The 18,015-nt window shown below is 32.0% G+C and overlaps 3 protein-coding genes across 5 annotated transcripts; 1 reads left to right on the top strand and 2 right to left on the bottom strand.

Annotated features, from left to right (window-relative positions):
* Window positions 1-5,278: 5,278 nt before the first annotated feature.
* Window positions 5,279-8,016, bottom strand: LOC114399196 (actin-97-like). 3 transcript variants are annotated; one of them, XM_028361330.1, is made up of 5 exons: window positions 7,697-8,016; window positions 7,001-7,078; window positions 6,513-6,906; window positions 5,653-6,266; window positions 5,279-5,564 (listed from the first exon to the last, which is right to left on the bottom strand). In XM_028361330.1, exons 2-5 carry the CDS (start codon window positions 7,058-7,060, stop codon window positions 5,499-5,501), a joined length of 1,134 nt encoding a protein of 377 aa, XP_028217131.1. In that variant the 5' UTR covers window positions 7,061-7,078; window positions 7,697-8,016; the 3' UTR covers window positions 5,279-5,498. The 3 variants fall into 3 exon arrangements, with proteins under 3 accessions (XP_028217131.1, XP_028217130.1, XP_028217129.1); XM_028361329.1 differs by having other exon boundaries at window positions 7,001-7,075; window positions 7,697-8,015; XM_028361328.1 differs by lacking the exon at window positions 7,697-8,016 and having other exon boundaries at window positions 7,001-7,150.
* Window positions 8,017-9,015: 999 nt separating this feature from the next.
* On the bottom strand, window positions 9,016-11,048 carry LOC114399198. The gene is made up of 4 exons (XM_028361333.1): window positions 10,812-11,048; window positions 10,660-10,726; window positions 10,493-10,576; window positions 9,016-9,269 (listed from the first exon to the last, which is right to left on the bottom strand). The coding sequence occupies exons 1-4, from the start codon at window positions 10,971-10,973 to the stop codon at window positions 9,205-9,207; spliced, it is 378 nt and encodes a 125-aa protein (XP_028217134.1). The 5' UTR covers window positions 10,974-11,048; the 3' UTR covers window positions 9,016-9,204.
* A 1,729-nt stretch (window positions 11,049-12,777) lies between these two features.
* Window positions 12,778-15,297, top strand: LOC114400037 (pyruvate kinase, cytosolic isozyme-like). The gene is made up of 4 exons (XM_028362281.1): window positions 12,778-13,012; window positions 13,109-13,390; window positions 13,477-13,938; window positions 14,283-15,297. Exons 2-4 carry the CDS (start codon window positions 13,133-13,135, stop codon window positions 15,093-15,095), a joined length of 1,533 nt encoding a protein of 510 aa, XP_028218082.1. The 5' UTR covers window positions 12,778-13,012; window positions 13,109-13,132; the 3' UTR covers window positions 15,096-15,297.
* The last annotated feature ends 2,718 nt before the right edge of the window (window positions 15,298-18,015 follow it).

The raw sequence follows: 18,015 nt of genomic DNA, 5'->3' as shown, positions 1-18,015 counted from the left end.
TATTAATCTGTCTCTTTAACACACTAATTAAAAAATTATTATTGAAATATGTAAAATTATATTATTTCTATTTTTTTATGTTTTATTATAGTTTTTAAAATAAATATTTTTTTCATTTTAGTTCTTTAATCAATCACCTAAGTGATTAACAAGATCCATCTATTTATACATGACATTATTATTATATTACCTATGGCTGTATATGTCATCCTGACCAATTTTCACGTATCACTTAACCATGTTTTTCAATTTATAGTGTAGCAGAGAAACCCCTCGCCCAATTCCCAAGACCTCTTCCAGTAAAGAACCTTTCTCCAATTACTTTCTTAAGCAGTTAAATTAGGACACTAGTTAGATTTTTAAATATATTAAGATGGAACGGAGCATGTGTTATAATCAGACTACAAAAAAGTATTATAATTTGTTCCCCCTAAGGCTGAGAAAATTCTGAATTGAAATTAAAAAATATAATGGTTGATTCGAGTATACAAAGAAAATTATTGCCTCAATATTGAAGTAATAGTATTCATGAATCATTTCCGTTACTAACAAAATTAATTATTAATCACAAGGCCCTGGCCCCGCGTGCACCTAAACAATTTCCACACAATATAAGTTGCCAACAATTTAGAACACACATCCCTAAATTTTGGCTTTGTTTTTTTTTTAGATGCAAATTTTGGCTTTATAATACCATTGCAATTGGAATGACGAAGCCAACAACACACATCCCTAAAATTTAGCTTTTACTAGTGTATTATTTGAATCTAATATGATATATAATTGTAATCATATATCATCCCACCATTAAAAAAAAGAAGCTAAATTAACCATTATTAGTTGATTTATTAATTTTCTTTCGACAGTACGCCCCAGTTTTATTTTTAATAAGCCTCCGTTAGACAAACCCTTTTAAAATATAGTTGGTTTAGCTTTTGACTTTATTTGATATCTGATGTCTTCCATAATCACACACAATAGTAGTTAACAGAGGGAGCGCATGCTTATAGCTTACTTTATGGATAATAACCAATGCCAAAAGGTATGGATATGAAATTCAGAATCAGAAGGATGATAAAGAATTAAAGAGCAGCGCCCCTTAAGTTTAAAATGACCGAAGACAATTAATTTTTTTGTAAAAGAAGCTTCTGCTAAAGCCTAGGGCGCTAGCTAGTGAGCTTTTAAGACACTCTCAGTACCACATTTTGTGCTTCCCATTCATACTGATCGAGGTGAGTTTCAAAACTACAGTTTTATTAAATTATGCTTTATTTATTTAAAGCTTTTAAATATATATTTCTATACCTATCAAATAATTCATTTTAATTTTACGACCAAAACTATTTTTTTAACTACCTAACATCTCTTTATGTTGGATTTTAGTTTTTGTCATTAGTAAGAGAGTCCATTAATTAGTGATACACATAACAAAACAACAATCAAACATAGATAGATAGCCTAATTATTTCAACAAAAAGAAGAAGAAGAAATCTAGCTTTAAGTAAATAAACACTGTAACAATCAGGTACCAATTTTCCGGTGAAAATAAACTTGTGTTTAAACACAGAGATTCTGTTTATGAAAGTAAAATCATATGGGTTACAGCAGTGAAGTGAATAATTATAGCTAGCAAACAGGTAATGAAACATCCAACAGATTAGAGATAGATATGTTGCTTAGTCATCAATGAGAACCACCCCGATTTTCTCCCATGCAGCTACAACCTCGCTCTGGCTTCTATATTGACGCCCTTGTCGGTCATAGTAGTACTGCATGCATGAAGTGCACATGAACAACAATGTTTGAAATTGAAGCATTTTAGAATAAATAAATAAAAAATGAGTATACAATACGTACCCTGTAGACCCTGCCCGACATCATGTGGCGTTCTTCTGCTACCCAACCGGGGAGCAGCCATTGATAGCCTGGTGATGTGTTGTCATGGATTGTACACAACTTCGGTTCATTTCCGCCGCGTGACCGATAACAATGCCGTTTTATTTTTGATACGGTGTCCTTTGTTATCTCCGAGAATAATGTTTCGTTCTTCTTCCTCTTCCCTCCCTCACCATTGCTATTGTCCCCACCCTCATGACTCTCCATCATCTCAATCTTAATTTCACACTTTCTCCCTCTCAATAATTTATGCCTCGCCCCTCTATATATATACTTACATTCCACAAATTGAATGGACGCTTATCAGATCAAGAACCAGCTGGGATATGCATGAATCTGATGTAAACGTTTATGAAATTCCCTTTTAAAAGAAAAAGAATGATTAAAAAAATCTTCATTTTTTTCTAAAAAAATATAAACAAATGGATCCTAATTAAATTTATATCTTTTTAATGATAAACCTTTTTTTGTTTTCTTTCTTACACCATCCCTCCGTTCCAGATTATGTTTGAATTTGTTTGTTGAAGCAGCTTTTTTATTTAGTGTATTAGTCTGCTTGTGCTTTAAAAAAATAATTTTTTACTTATTTTAAGAAATAAATCATATTTGTTTCTTATCTTAAAAACCACTTTCATAAAAAGTGTTTTTTTTAATTATTTTTTAAAATTTAAACAAATTCATCGTATATGATGTTTGAGAAAGAAAAAAATAATCTAAAATATGTCATTTTAAAAAATCAATATTATTTGTATTAAATATTTTTTTTAAGACTATCCTTAATCAAATACAAATATTGTATATAAAAAGTAAATGAGTTATTAATTACCGAGATTAATTATAAATATGAACGGAAGGAGTACTATAAATACTATAAATATGAAGCTTCTTTTTTTAAAAAAGAAATATGAAACATCTTAGAACATCTATACAATACATAATTAATTAGATGAGTTACTTATTTTAATTTATTAGGTCTTATAATTTCATGTAACTTTAACTACTTTATATTAAAATTTATTTTAATATTAATGCTATTAAAATGAATGTTTAACTTAATTTTGTGAGTCTTACCGTACTTAAAAAATATGTTATTTATCGTACAAACTTGTTAAGCAACGTTATTGTTTATATTAGCAATGTCATCTTATATATTTCAGTGAAAAGAAAAAGGTTAGTAACTTACTTAAAGTTATAAAAGCACTTCATTGGAGATGCTAGTTAGGTAAGAAAAATATTATTTTATTTTTATTAGTAGTATTAATACTTAAAAGGAAATATTGGATATTTATTAACAGTAACGTTGTTGGAAAAATTTTAAATTAAGGTAATTAGCATTATAAAAATTTCAATTAAAATAAAATCTATAAAACAAATTGGATAGAAAAATGGTTATTAACATTTATCTAAATAAAAACATACGGCGACTCAATGCAAGGACATTTGAGTTTTCGGTTAAAAGTAAATTAATATTTTAATAATATAGAATATGTATATAAAAAGCAATTTTAAAAAATACTTAACTATTAATTATTAAGTTAAATTATATGTAAATTTAAAAAATCAATTAATATTATACTTTCATAAAAATAATTAAGTATATTTTTTAACAAATATAAAATTTATATAATAGGTAATTTGTTTATATTATTAATCATTCCAACTTTATTTGTGATAATATTAAATAAGTTGTTTTCATTTAATTTGGTATGTATTTTAATAAATAGTATTATAATTTATTTATATAAAATCACTTATAAACGACTTATTTATTAATATCCCAAAAATTCAATTGACATTGGTTTATAAAAAAATTGCAATATCAGAATGTTATTCTATCAAGTTATTATAATAAGAGTTATTTTTTAAACCAGCGCGCAAATTAATTAGTGGTTTCAAATTTCTCCTTGATATCTAAAAATTAGTGATTTCAAATTTGTGGATGTGGTATATAAAGAAAAATAAATAAATTACGTTATTTTTAAAAATAATTAAAAATATAAATTATGAGATTAATTATATGTATGTGTCAATTTATATATATTATATTAAATTTTCAAATGATTATGTTTACTTTAATAATAGATTTTTAAAATAAATAGATCCATTTAGAAGGCTGTACATCTAATATACATGTATTGCATTTAAATAAATATGAATAATTAATATTATATAAGAAAACTATGAATTCATTTAAATATTTATATTATATTTATTAAATTTAATAAATATAATAATTAATACTATATAAGAAAACTATGAATTCATTAAAATATTTATAAAAAAAAATACTTATATTAATAGCATCAAATAATTACTACCTTAATACTTTTGTTTTTTTACTTATATATATATATTTTTTATGTGATTATTTTAAAATAATTTCTGAAAATAATAACTAAAAATATTTTTTAAAATATCTAAGTAAATTTAGCATTATAATTTTTTTTAATTTTTAAAAAAATCTTAAATTATATTTTTAATGTCAAAAAGTTTAGTACATACATTCTTGTTTAGTAACATAAATCGAACTCACATTTTTGCGGCTATGAGATGAGTCAATTCCTTCCAGAAATTTAAGACTAATTAAAAAAGGGATAAATTAAAATATTTTCAATCATAACACTTTTACTTTAATATATATATATATATATATATATATATATATATATATATATATATATATAAGATGTATATTATATCTCATTCTCATATATTTTAATGTTTAAATTTCATTTTTTAACAAAATTAATATTTAAGATTATTGTACATAGATTAAAAAATATTTAATAAAACTAAAAATTATTATATTTTGACTAAAATATCTTTACTTAATACATTAATCTTTGATGCATACACCACACCACTAGACAGGAGACACTAATAGTGGGTATTAAATAAGAAAATATTTGAGAAAAAAACATTTATTAGACTTTAAAATTCTAAATCGTCAATTATTTTTGAGAAAAAATGAGAAGCTAAAACATCAAAATATGAAAAAAGAGGTAATATTATACAGCAACCCTCAGTTTTGGTTGCTCTTATCGTTGCTCCATCATTAGTAATCCTATGAACTGGTTCCAAATTTCGGGTTCCAAGGTGAATCTTTGATTAGAGAGCTTGTGCTCATGTCCATGGGGGTACAGAACTGGTATGCAGAGAAATTCTTCCTGAATTCCCATTGCTAAATGTCAATCAAGTGGGAAGAATAACCGAATTTTCATATCCCGTGTCCGCGAACCTAGAATATAATCCCATATCTCAATAGCAATGATCATATTAGCCGTACCCTCCTCGGCTATAAAAATATCTAATGCAAAATATTGGGATCATAATTTTGCATACCATAGTTCATTTGATAGTTTATGCTAATTCAGACGCATAATGAATCTCAAAAAATCAAAATCAAAATATATAATAATACTGAAGAATTGCACCGTTTTGACAAAACAAACTCCTCGCCTTCTCCAAATCATTACTCCAGAGAATAACGTAAACAGATAACAAAAGTTAGAATAGAATGAAAGGGTTACAAGCAAGCAGCACTTCTTCCCGAGGAATAAAACAGCTATCTTTTTCTTCAATAACCCTATCAACCAAACAATTTAGAAGCACTTTCTATGAACAATTGATGGTCCAGACTCGTCGTACTCTGCCTTCGCAATCCACATCTGCACTCAAGCGACAGTTTGTATCATTAGCAAGCATTCAAAGCAATAGTTAATAGTTAATTAGTCATATTAAAGAACAGAAACAGACCTGCTGGAAGGTGCTCAGGGATGCCAAGATAGAACCTCCAATCCAGACACTGTACTTTCTCTCAGGAGGTGCTACCACCTTGATCTTCATGCTACTTGGGGCTAAAGCAGAAATTTCCTTGCTCATTCTATCAGCGATGCCAGGAAACATGGTTGTACCTCCTGAAAGGACAATGTTACCGTACAGGTCTTTCCTGATGTCAACATCACATTTCATTATGGAGTTGTATGTTGTTTCATGAATGCCTGATGCTTCCATTCCTACCATGGATGGTTGGTACAAGACCTCCGGACACCTGAAACGCTCAGCGCCAATAGTGATAACCTGCCCATCAGGCAACTCATAGCTCTTCTCCACTGAAGAGCTGGTCTTGGATGTCTCTAGCTCTTGCTCATAGTCGAGGGCTATGTAAGCCAGCTTTTCCTTCATATCCCTCACAATTTCACGCTCTGCTGAGGTGGTAAAAGAATATCCACGTTCAGTCAAAATCTTCATCAAGAAATCTGTGAGGTCACGACCAGCCAAATCAAGACGAAGGATTGCATGTGGGAGGGCATAACCCTCATAGATAGGCACTGTGTGGCTGACACCATCCCCAGAATCCAACACAATACCTGCAAAAAGGAAAATAGATCATCATCATATTGGAAAACTGAAATGGAGAAAGAAAAAAAAACAGACAATATAGGAGCACCTCCTGGTTGATGACGACACTGATAGTTTTAAAACAATTTTCTACAATAAAGAATCATTCCATTGTAAACCAGGTGCATGCTGTCTGATGACACTCTCACTGTACGGATAAGCTCATACTACAATCTGAACCTAACAAAACCAAATAATGTTCAAGAATATCTTACCAGTCGTACGGCCACTGGCATACAGTGAAAGAACAGCCTGAATAGCAACATACATAGCAGGGGCATTAAAGGTCTCAAACATAATTTGGGTCATCTTCTCACGGTTAGCCTTAGGGTTAAGAGGAGCCTCCGTTAACAGAACTGGATGTTCTTCTGGGGCCACACGAAGCTCATTATAGAAGGTATGATGCCAAATCTTTTCCATATCATCCCAGTTGCTAACAATACCATGCTCAATCGGATACTTGAGAGTCAGAATACCACGTTTAGACTGTGCTTCATCACCAACATATGCATCTTTCTGGCCCATACCAACCATCACACCAGTGTGACGAGGACGACCAACAATGCTAGGAAACACAGCACGTGGGGCATCATCTCCTGCAAATCCTGCCTGAAAAGACACATTGCAATTAGAACGAAGGGGAAAAGTTAACGCAAAACAATTCCCTCGAGAAGCATCAAACGAAAAAGTGTGCATTCTGTACCTTAACCATTCCTGTTCCATTGTCGCAAACAAGGGGTTGAATATCCTCAGCGTCTGCCATCTTCTAATATCTGCTCTGCTGGATAAACAACAAATAGTTGTAGTGGCAAGGGATGGCATGACATGAGTGATGAGACCAATATATATTTTTTAGGAGTATTAACAATACACTATTTTATTGATTAAAATTAATTGAAAATTACAAAATGACATAGGATATGTGACCCACAAAATTCTGATTTTCAATAAATTTCAAGTTTCAACCAACATGAAAGGAGTAGTGTGTTACTAGCATTTCTCTTCTTTTTTTTTTGCTTAAATTACAACAAAAAACAGAGACCGAACAATGCACTCACTATTTAGCCACAAATTAATTATCTACTATATATTGAACAAATTAAAAAATAAATAAAACTAGGTCCAAGGAAAAAGAATAGACAGGAGGAATGATTTATGAAATCTCCTATCCTGTGGGAAGGGAGAAAGCAGAGCCAGTAATTTACAAAACTAACAAACAGAGATACAGATTAATGGTGTGAATAGAATGGCCTTAACATTGACAGATCCAGCCCTATCCGCAACAAATCTAAATAACTAGAACACAATGACAATGACATTGCAGAGAATTAAACAAGGCAAAGTAGATGAATTGAAAATTTGACAATGCGATTGCTGGGGCGGAGAATACAATGCCTACCTTGGGAAATGCGGAGAGAGGAGAGGAAAGGATGGAAGAAGAGCGATTCTCTGAGAAACACACAAAATGAACCAAATTAATTCAAATGAATATAACAACCATCACACCCAATTGGGACCGTTGGATCCTCGCTCCCCGTTTTAATTTTGGAGAGAGAAAGAGAAATTGACGGAACGGAGCTACTACATTTATATTTTACCCATTCATTCTCTCTTTCTCTATACATACCAAATAGAGAGGAATTTACGGAAGGTTAATTTCAATGTATAAAAAAGAACGGACAGGAAAAAGGAAAAGATGAACACCCCACCCCACCCCTTCTTTTCTTTTCCTCTAATTATGGAGTGGAGTGTCAAGGCAAAGATTTAAGAAAATACATCAATGATTCTACACACAGCCTTTCAGATGAATCAACTTTCAATTTAATATTACTTGAGGACCCACTTTTATAACCACAATATTAAGATTTAAGAATGCCAGCAAAACATTGAAAAAGATATCGACAAAGTATGACTTGTTCGAACCTAGTTATGCATGGTGAGTTGTTCAGGCTTAAAATCATGCGACTCTGCAGGTACTACAAACGCCAAGTGCTCAATTTCTAACTGCTAAAAGTGGATGCAGCTTCCTCATTTGCGACGGAAAGTTAATTAGTAATTCACAAGCGGATCAAGATTTCTGTTGTTAATGGATGTTTGGTCTTGGTGTATCTTAAGATATTGCCGCGTTAGGGCAAATAGCTGTCCATTATACAAGTTGATGCTATGTCTTTATTTTTATGCGCAAAATAACGACCATTTTTTTAACATGAAAAAACATTATACAGACAACAAACTGTAATACTTTCTGGCTGTGATCAACAGTAATGTCATTTTGCCGTTACATAAAAGAAAAGTCATTTTGTGTTATACACTTGAGGTTAACTAATATATATAAACGTAATTTTAAATAATCCAATGTAAATCTAAAACGGCCATAAGCCACAAAATGACTTTTGGAAGGTAACTCATTTTAGCATAATTTTATTAAAATTATTTTTTTTTTTTAAAAACATATGATTCCCATTCCCCCTCTCACAAACTTCTCGTCCCTGCAGTTTGATTTGAAAGGGGGGAAGATTCACAGACACGATGTAAAATCAGTTTGCGCACAACAAAAAGAAAACTCGATTGATTTGTAAAAACAAAATTCATTTCGTCGAAAAAAGAATTTTAAAATAGCAACTAATTGTCACTTCAGTTGATAAGTGCATAAACTGCTTCATACTATGTCTATCTAAGAATTTAAAAATAGCAACTAATTTTAAAATTACGTTATGCTGTCACGGTAGAAGCATTTTCCATGTTTTAATCTAATTTCTATTAATCAATGCAGGTCAGTAAATAAAATAAAATATAGGAATACCATAACAATCACTCGAGTCGAGGGTTACAACATTTTATACCATCAGACATTGCCTCTTCTACCTCCACCCTACCAAGTACGTAGAATATTAAAGCTTTTCCTGTTTATTCCACCATTGCATCGGCTGAAACATCAGCAGCAGGCACATCAGATTTTCTTTTGTTCTTCCCTGTTTGATGTCACGGCAAATATTAAAAGTTAAAACAGAGAATATTTTGCAAAAACAATTTGAAGGTTATTTTTTAAAATTTCCTACCCCACAACTACGAAATTACATAACAGTCAACTTTTGTCTAAGATTAAGCATTTTAAGAAAGCACCAAATGACAACATCATATTTTTTACTCTTAAGTTTCCAATTTGACAAACCTTCTCAGCATACTTCATTTAACATAGTCCCACATGGGCAATCAAATAGCTACAACTAGTTCCTATGTAGTTAAATTGATTTCATCCTGTTATTTTGCTTATGCAATCTTATCACTAGTATTGTAGATGTGAACCCAACAATGATGGACTGCCAGTCTGCCACGGCAACGGGCAAGCCATGTGTGATGTGTATAAAGTAAAATCACAGATCCGGTACAACCCTATTCATTACTTGTAGGATATATTTCTTAATTTCAACTTCGGACATGATCAGATGCAACGAGGATATGGATCTCAGCAAGTTAGATGGCTCATATTTTTGAATCCCATCCCAAACACAGCAAATGGCTGCAGTAGATGGACCCTCCCCTCTATATCCTCATAGCTAACCCATCATCACTGGTTTCATGCTTATAATCCCCACTTGAGTAAAGCCAGAAGCAGAGAAAACATGTCTTGACTCTTGACTTAATCTAGATCAACTCAAACACCAGAGGAAATCTTTTAAACCCTTCATATAATTTTGTAAAGCTGGATACAAATGTCATTCTAAATTCTATGGTAATGCAATGGTAAATGGGTTCATATTTTATCCAATCTTCATCCATGCAGCCCAAAATTTAAATTTATCCCTTTGTATATGAGAATGAAAATTAAATCTTGTTGGTTAGTCCTATAGTCAACATCAAATTTTCACAGGGTATATTATATGTGCCTTGACAACTAAAAAATGGACGTTCAATTTTTGCAGTAAGGTGAGATCAAATGTACCAAGGATTAAAGTTAAAATTTATCATTTTGTAAAAAATGAATTTTAAAGCTTAGTTTACAATGAGGCTCACAGATAGAGTATTGAAGTCCCCTTATCCAATCCGAAGCTTAAATCTGCTTACTACTACATTGGAAAGGTGTTGTCGTTACATGTTATGAGAGCACTCACATATACAGATATATTTATTGATGCAAATGTATTCCAACTCATAGAAAGAACGGAAGCTAGTGCGAGATAGAAGAAGAAATTACCTTTGCGCTTGAGTTGTTTAAGTTTCAATGTCTTCTTCTTCAAGTGAATTTTTGCTGAAGGTCTAGGGGCATCTTTGGTATCCCCTGCTCACAAAATAAAACAATGTCAGCTTAAGCGAGGCCATGAAACATTACATACAAAATATGCAAGTAAGATAGTGACATACCTTCAGCAACTGCCATTTGAACATCTTCCATGGTTACCAAACCATTCTGCAAGGCGTCCTTTTGGTCCTGAAAAGTGAAAACGCAGGCAAAGGGATTAGGTTAGGGTGAGGATGGGTCATGATTTGAAAAGAGAGAGAGAGAGAGAGAGAACCCGGCGCCATTTTTTGAAGAGCTTGCGTTTGCGTTTTCCGGATAGGGAAAGGGGTTGGTCCTTGATCTTGAGCTTGCCGGTTAAAGGGTCTCCGTGAAGCTGTCTCTTCTTCTCTGCTATTAGAGCTCTTCTTTTCTTCTGCACCACATTGAACTTCGCCATCCCTATCGCTCACCAAACCCTAACCTAAACCCACCGCTTCCCTTTCAACTCAATTCCTCTTAATATCGCTGTTTAGACTTTAGATCATATTTTCTTTTTTACTTTAAAGATAAAATAAAACGTATTTATAAAAAAAAAAAAAAAAAAAAAAGCATATACGAACAATTCTTTTTTTTTTCTCTCTTTCCGTAGTATTGTATTGATAATAGTAATAATAAATTTTAAACATTATATTATTGATTTTAAAAATGAAATGATGCAATTTCAAATTTAAAAGTATAAAACTTTTTAAATTGCATTTTATCTTATAATTTAAGGTATAAAAATTATTTTAATAATTGCAATATTCATGCAATTGAAACAAGGGCTCCGTATTCGTTTTTTTTATAATAAAAAAATCCTTATTCGTGTGACTCGTTTTATGATCATAATATAATAAGATAAGGGTTAAATAAGAGTATAATTACTTTTTATATTATCCGATGTTGATGTGCCTTAACAATTTCTAAGGTAGTATATATATTATTTATTTTCGTTCAAAAAACATGTATGCAAGATAAGGAGGAATTATGGGTTTTTTTTAAAAAAAAGAAGAATTGTGGTTATTTAGTAGGATCCTCTAATATGGATCTACCTGCTCAAAGACTTTCAAGACTACAACCATCAATTTTTGGCATGTTAAAGGAGGTATATACTACCAGATACTAGAAAAATCTATTGGCATTTCTCTTTTCCACCAAGAATGATAAAGATTAAATCCTACTAATTCATTGAGTTGGTGTGGTACATCATTGCATTTCACATATAAAAAAAATGATTTATTTAACAAAAAAAATTATATATTTTAAGTATAAAATTTTATAGATCAATCCGTCACATCAGTCTCAAAACATAATAAATTAAAATACATGTGTGAGGTTGATACCTCTAATCCAAGAAGGAAAAAAAAAGATAAAATCCTATAATTCATCTTGGAATTTTGATAACAAATGTGTTATATTAAAAGGAGTAAATCCACATGAGCCTAAGATAGATATCTTTTTTATTAATTTTTGACTCAAAAATATGACTTATTAATAGGGAAAAAAATTATAGATTTATGTACAATTAAATATATCTTTTCACTTTATTTAATATTTATTAATTAACTTATCCATTTTTTAAGGAATTAACTTATTCATTATTCTTACCAAATGCTTTTAGTTAAATAAACTAACTTAATTTTTCAGTATCTAACTTATATGAAGATTTCAGCTAATTTTATATATATAAAAAAGTCAGGAAAGCGTTGGAAAAGAATATAAAAAGCAACTAGCAAGTAGAAAGTGATTCTTGTTTTGGACCAAAACAGTAGAAATGAATTCTAGAATACCATTCTTGAGAATCACCCGCAAAACCGTGGGGCGCACACCGAAGTAGACGTGGTCCGCAGAGTCCAAATCGGTGGGCCCGAACCCAAGGTGTTGTTGGGCTGCGGATTTGAAAGCGAAAGGATGCTCGAAACGGTAATACTACTTCTTACTAATAAGGTAAGTGGCCTTAAATATTACATATATTATTTACGGTAAATACATACTTACCTAGTAATACTACTCTTAGGTATTGGAAATAGAAAGAAAGAAAAAATATTACTAAAATGTAGTGTTTCAATAATAAGAAAAAATTATTAATAATTATTTTATTAGTATCCTTTAGGTATTTTGACTGTAAACAGGAAGAATGATTATTTATTTTTTTTAAAAAAAGGAATAGGAAGGAAAAGGATTATCCCACAGAAATGTAATGTAGTATTCGGTTCTGGAGGGTAAGGTACTTTTGTTTTTGTAAGTCTGTGGGAATGAAAGACCGGTGTGGGACTCGTGGCGACTTTGTGGTAAATAAAAATCGCACGCGTGCTTGGTGCTGTTTGGAAGAGGAAAATACATTACAGCAGCAAAGGAAGGTTGTGGTAAGTAAATAGTAGTAACCTAACCCTTGCGTTTGCGAGTGAGGCTGAGGTTGGGTTTGGAAGGCAAAGGCTGGTGTTGTCCCAATCCAAGGTTTGTTTGTGTTTGTGTTTGTGCCCTGTCTTGTCTCAGTTTCGTCGGTGTTTTTTGTTTACTTAGATATCTCATAGTCATATCTGTGTTGTGTAGAGAGAAGTAAAGTAAAGCAAAGGAATGGCGAACATAGACATCGAAGGGATCTTGAAGCAGCAGCCTGATGATGGGCGCGTTCCGAAGACGAAAATAGTGTGCACTTTGGGCCCCGCTTCTCGATCCGTGGAAATGACTGAGAAGCTTCTTAGGGCTGGGATGAACGTTGCTCGTTTCAATTTCTCTCATGGCACCCACGACTATCATCAGGAAACCCTCAACAATCTCAAGACTGCTATGCACAACACTGGTATACTCTGTGCCGTCATGCTTGACACTAAGGTAGGTTTTCTCACTGAATGCCTTATGTATGGTGAATGGTGAATGGTGATCGATTTCTTATTCATTAACGCTTCTGTTTTGTGCAGGGACCTGAGATTCGGACTGGTTTTCTGAAAGATGGAAAACCTATTCAACTTAAGGAAGGACAAGAAATCACCATAACTACTGATTATGACATTAAGGGGGATCAGGAGATGATATCCATGAGTTACAAGAAGCTGCCTGTCCACTTGAAGCCTGGAAACACCATATTGTGCTCTGATGGGACGATTACTCTCACTGTCTTATCTTGTGATCCTGATGCTGGTACTGTTAGATGTCGTTGTGAAAACACTGCTACGTTGGGTGAGAGAAAAAATGTTAACCTTCCTGGTGTTGTTGTTGATCTCCCCACACTTACTGAGAAGGATAAGGAAGATATTCTTCAATGGGGTGTACCCAACAAGATTGACATGATTGCTCTTTCATTTGTTCGCAAAGGCTCAGATCTTGTTAATGTCCGCAAGGTTCTGGGGCCACATGCAAAGACTATTCAGTTGATGTCTAAGGTATTTTTTTGTTGAACTTCCTTAATAACTAGAGTTTTTATTATTCATGCGGTTTCTCAGTTGCTCTGGCAATGGCTGTGTTTTTTTTTTTATAATTTTTTCCATCATACATGAGTTGTACATTGACTGACGACAGGAACAGATTATGCTAGTGTATTGTGAAAATGTAATTTGTAATGGTTAAGTGCTCGGACTAATAAGTGGGGAACCCATGCTTTTAGCCTCCATAGCATCCAATAGTATGTAGCAGACTAGCTTGATCTGTTTTATAGATCATCTTTCTTCTCGTTCTTGTCTTTCAATTCAGAAATCCTGATTTATATTTGAATGATTGTATGCTGAAGGTTGAGAATCAGGAAGGAGTCCTGAATTTTGACGAAATCCTGCGCGAGACTGATGCATTCATGGTGGCACGAGGTGATCTTGGAATGGAGATCCCAGTTGAAAAGATATTCCTGGCGCAGAAGATGATGATATACAAGTGTAATCTGGTTGGGAAGCCAGTGGTGACTGCTACCCAAATGCTTGAATCAATGATAAAGTCTCCCAGGCCAACCCGAGCTGAAGCAACTGACGTAGCCAATGCAGTTCTTGATGGAACAGATTGTGTGATGCTTAGTGGTGAAAGTGCTGCTGGGGCATACCCAGAACTTGCTGTGAAAATCATGGCTCGTATCTGCATTGAAGCAGAATCATCCCTTGACTATGGTGCCATCTTCAAAGAGATGATAAGGTCTACACCATTGCCAATGAGTCCATTGGAGAGCCTTGCATCATCTGCTGTCCGCACAGCAAACAAGGCCAAAGCAAAACTCATTGTTGTACTGACACGTGGCGGGTCTACAGCTAAGTTGGTTGCTAAGTATAGGCCAGCGGTTCCAATATTATCGGTGGTGGTTCCAGTGTTGAGCACAGACTCATTTGATTGGACATGCAGTGATGAGACGCCAGCAAGGCACAGCTTGATATATAGGGGCTTGATTCCTATATTGGGGGAGGGATCTGCCAAGGCTACTGATGCAGAATCTACAGAGGTCATTCTCGAAGCTGCTCTTAAGTCCGCAACACAAAGGGGCCTTTGTAAGCCTGGTGATGCAGTTGTTGCCCTGCATCGTATTGGTACTGCCTCTGTCATAAAGATCTGCATAGTCAAATAATATTTCATGCTCAACTCATGCAGGGTTATTATGTTTTGACCTTTTTCTTTCTTTCTTTCTGCTGTTTATCCATATTATCATAAAATGGAGGATTTACTTACTACCTGTAGAACGACTGGGTTTTTGTATACTCTGTTTAAATTACGGAGTACTTCTAAATGAGTTTATCATGGAAATAATTACTATTTTTTTCCTTTTAAAATGTGATTGCTTTTGTTTCGTTGTCCTCCAAATTTTTGCCTCTGCCACCAGTTTCCTATTTCTTCCTTGTATTATAAAGTAGTAATACATTTAAAATCGTTCACGTTTCTATATTTTATTTTAGATTATCTCATTTTTTTTTCTATTTTTATTCTAATATAAATACCCATTGGCCATTAGGGTTTACATCACGTTATTCATAAGGTCTTTTTCTAGATTAGATTAGGATTTGTTTTATAAATAAAAATTTGTTCTATGACACTCAACCATAATACCATCAGAACTTACTGGTATAATTGATAATTGTAGAACCAGTTTTTATATGAAAATTAAAGTTTTTTATGATTAAAAACTGATTTTTTGAGAATAAAAAAAATGAGATTCATTGAGCATAATATCGGCTTAAATCAACTGTTGGTCCTATAGTATTGCGAATGTGTAAGTTTGGTTCCTATACAAATTTAATTACATATTTTGGTTTCCAACGTTTTTAAAATTGTGCAATTTTAGTTTCCTGAGTTCACTGTTAGTTTCTCATCCAAAATTAGACTAAAACAAAAACATGTGACTAGGGGTGAACCTTTATTAGGACAGGAGAGTCACGACCTCCCAATTTTTGTTTTTAAAATATAAATATATGTATATTATAATTATAATATAATAAATAATAAATGAATCATTAGTTATATATGGACGAGATAAGAAGGAAGAAAGAATACCTAGAGAATTATTTCTTGACTGTTAGGAGATAAAAAATATCTTGCCCTCTTAGTAAAAAAATTATAAATATACATGTATATTATTTATGTTTTTGCATTGATTTTTATTTTTTATTAAAAAATTTCACATACATGTTGAATTAGACATTTATATACTTTTTTATTTTAAATTATGATGATTATGTAGATGCTTTTTTTTTCTTTTTCCATATAATTGATAATTTTATATTAAAGAAATAATTTTTTAAGAGAAAAACTAGTGAGAAAAATGAACAAAATTATCTTCGACATGAATTTGAACCCAAAAATTATCTTGAGTTCACAAGGATGAAGCAAATAAGAAGTAATTTTTCTACGTTCCTAGTGACATATGATCATAAATTTTATAATTCTTTATAAGGTGATCTTCACAAATACTTTCAAATTTAGTATTATTCACCTATATTAAATTTATGCATTAATTTTTGTTAGCAAAATAAAAATTGTGTCTCTAAGCTATATTTTATGTTCCAAGTTATCTTGTTCTCTTATAATGTATCTATTAAACCAAAATGAACCTTCTATAAGTTTTTAGTATTAATGGTGTCAATTTTTGTTGGTGTTACATTTTTTATATTTTGTTACATATTATCAAGTTGACTAAATTTGTGTTAAAAAGTAATGGATTGACTAATTTAATATATCAAAATTTTTGTTGGTCATAGCATGTATGTGTTGAAGAGTATTTCAAAGTGTTAATTCATGTATGTTTAGTGGTTAACTCTGATAGGTATATAATTAAGTATAATTTTACTAATAAGTGGTTCACACTATTAGTTAAGTAGATTATGTTATGTTCTTACCAAAATCTGGAGCCTTGACACGTTAGGGTTGACGTGGTTGAGTGGAGCCCCGAACTTCACACGTTGACGTTGAGGGTGTCTTTGACAGGAGGGGGGACCTGCAAAATAAAGGACTTCGACGCTCAAGTAATAATGTATGTAACGAGAGTAAAGCAAGTAATGATGTAAATAGCTGATATGAGCGAAAGAGAAAAAGAGGGGCACAAACTTGTTGCCGTGTGATGAGTGTGTGAGAGCAAGTTGTGTAAATGGGTTCGATAGAACCTATATTTATAGTAGATGAGCAAGGGTCTTGGTCTTTGTTTGTAATGGTTGTTGTTAGCCTTGTAGATAATTTCTGATTTATAGTAATAACCAATAGTTTAGAGATAATGTTAGAGATAATTATTTGAATTACCGGTAAAGGTAGGTAGAAGATATTCGTACTTTGTAGATAATATGGCGTTATAGATAATTTAACATTTGCCAATAAACAAGATATTCAAATATATTTAAATTATAGTTAGGTTAGAGATAACTTATTTGTTGGGGGGCTCGACTGCCAAGGGTCAGGTGTTTGTGCTCCTGTAGTAGGGCTGCTATCGTGAAGTGTAAACACGTGTCTTTGAGTGCCACGTAGGATGCCATGTAATTTATATCGGGGACACTCCTTAGCTTGGGTAGCTTGAGAATCCAATCACATCAAAATTTATCACTTAATTTTGGATGACAGACTATCGATGGATTAAAATTGTTCAATTTTAAAGAAGTTAATGACTAAATATATAATTAAATTTTTATAGGAACAGTGAATTTAAGCCAAGAAGATTATTAGAATTCTTAAATGTAATACAACCATCATTGGATCTACATCCAAAGGTACCAGAATATGAGAAAAATTATCTCCACAAGATTTTTTTACATGAATATAATTAATAAATACATTTTTAAAATATAAAAATATATAAATAACAATTATAATTTATAAAAATATAGGTATTTTGATTCTTCTGCTATGATTTATGATTTGACATATTTTGTAATAAAAATGATATTTTTATAAAAATATATATATTTTTAACACTAAATAAAATTTCTGATTGGTAGCCGAATGTGATAATTTTTTTACTGCTAATATAACAGTGTTGAATCTAATAAAAATAAATTGTCCATTGGATA

The sequence above is a fragment of the Glycine soja genome, chromosome 19, assembly GCF_004193775.1.
Source record: "Glycine soja cultivar W05 chromosome 19, ASM419377v2, whole genome shotgun sequence".
In the NCBI taxonomy this organism is placed as follows: Eukaryota; Viridiplantae; Streptophyta; class Magnoliopsida; order Fabales; family Fabaceae; genus Glycine; species Glycine soja.
Note: the sequence above shows the minus strand (reverse complement) of the source record. Positions and strands in the feature narration are given on the sequence as shown.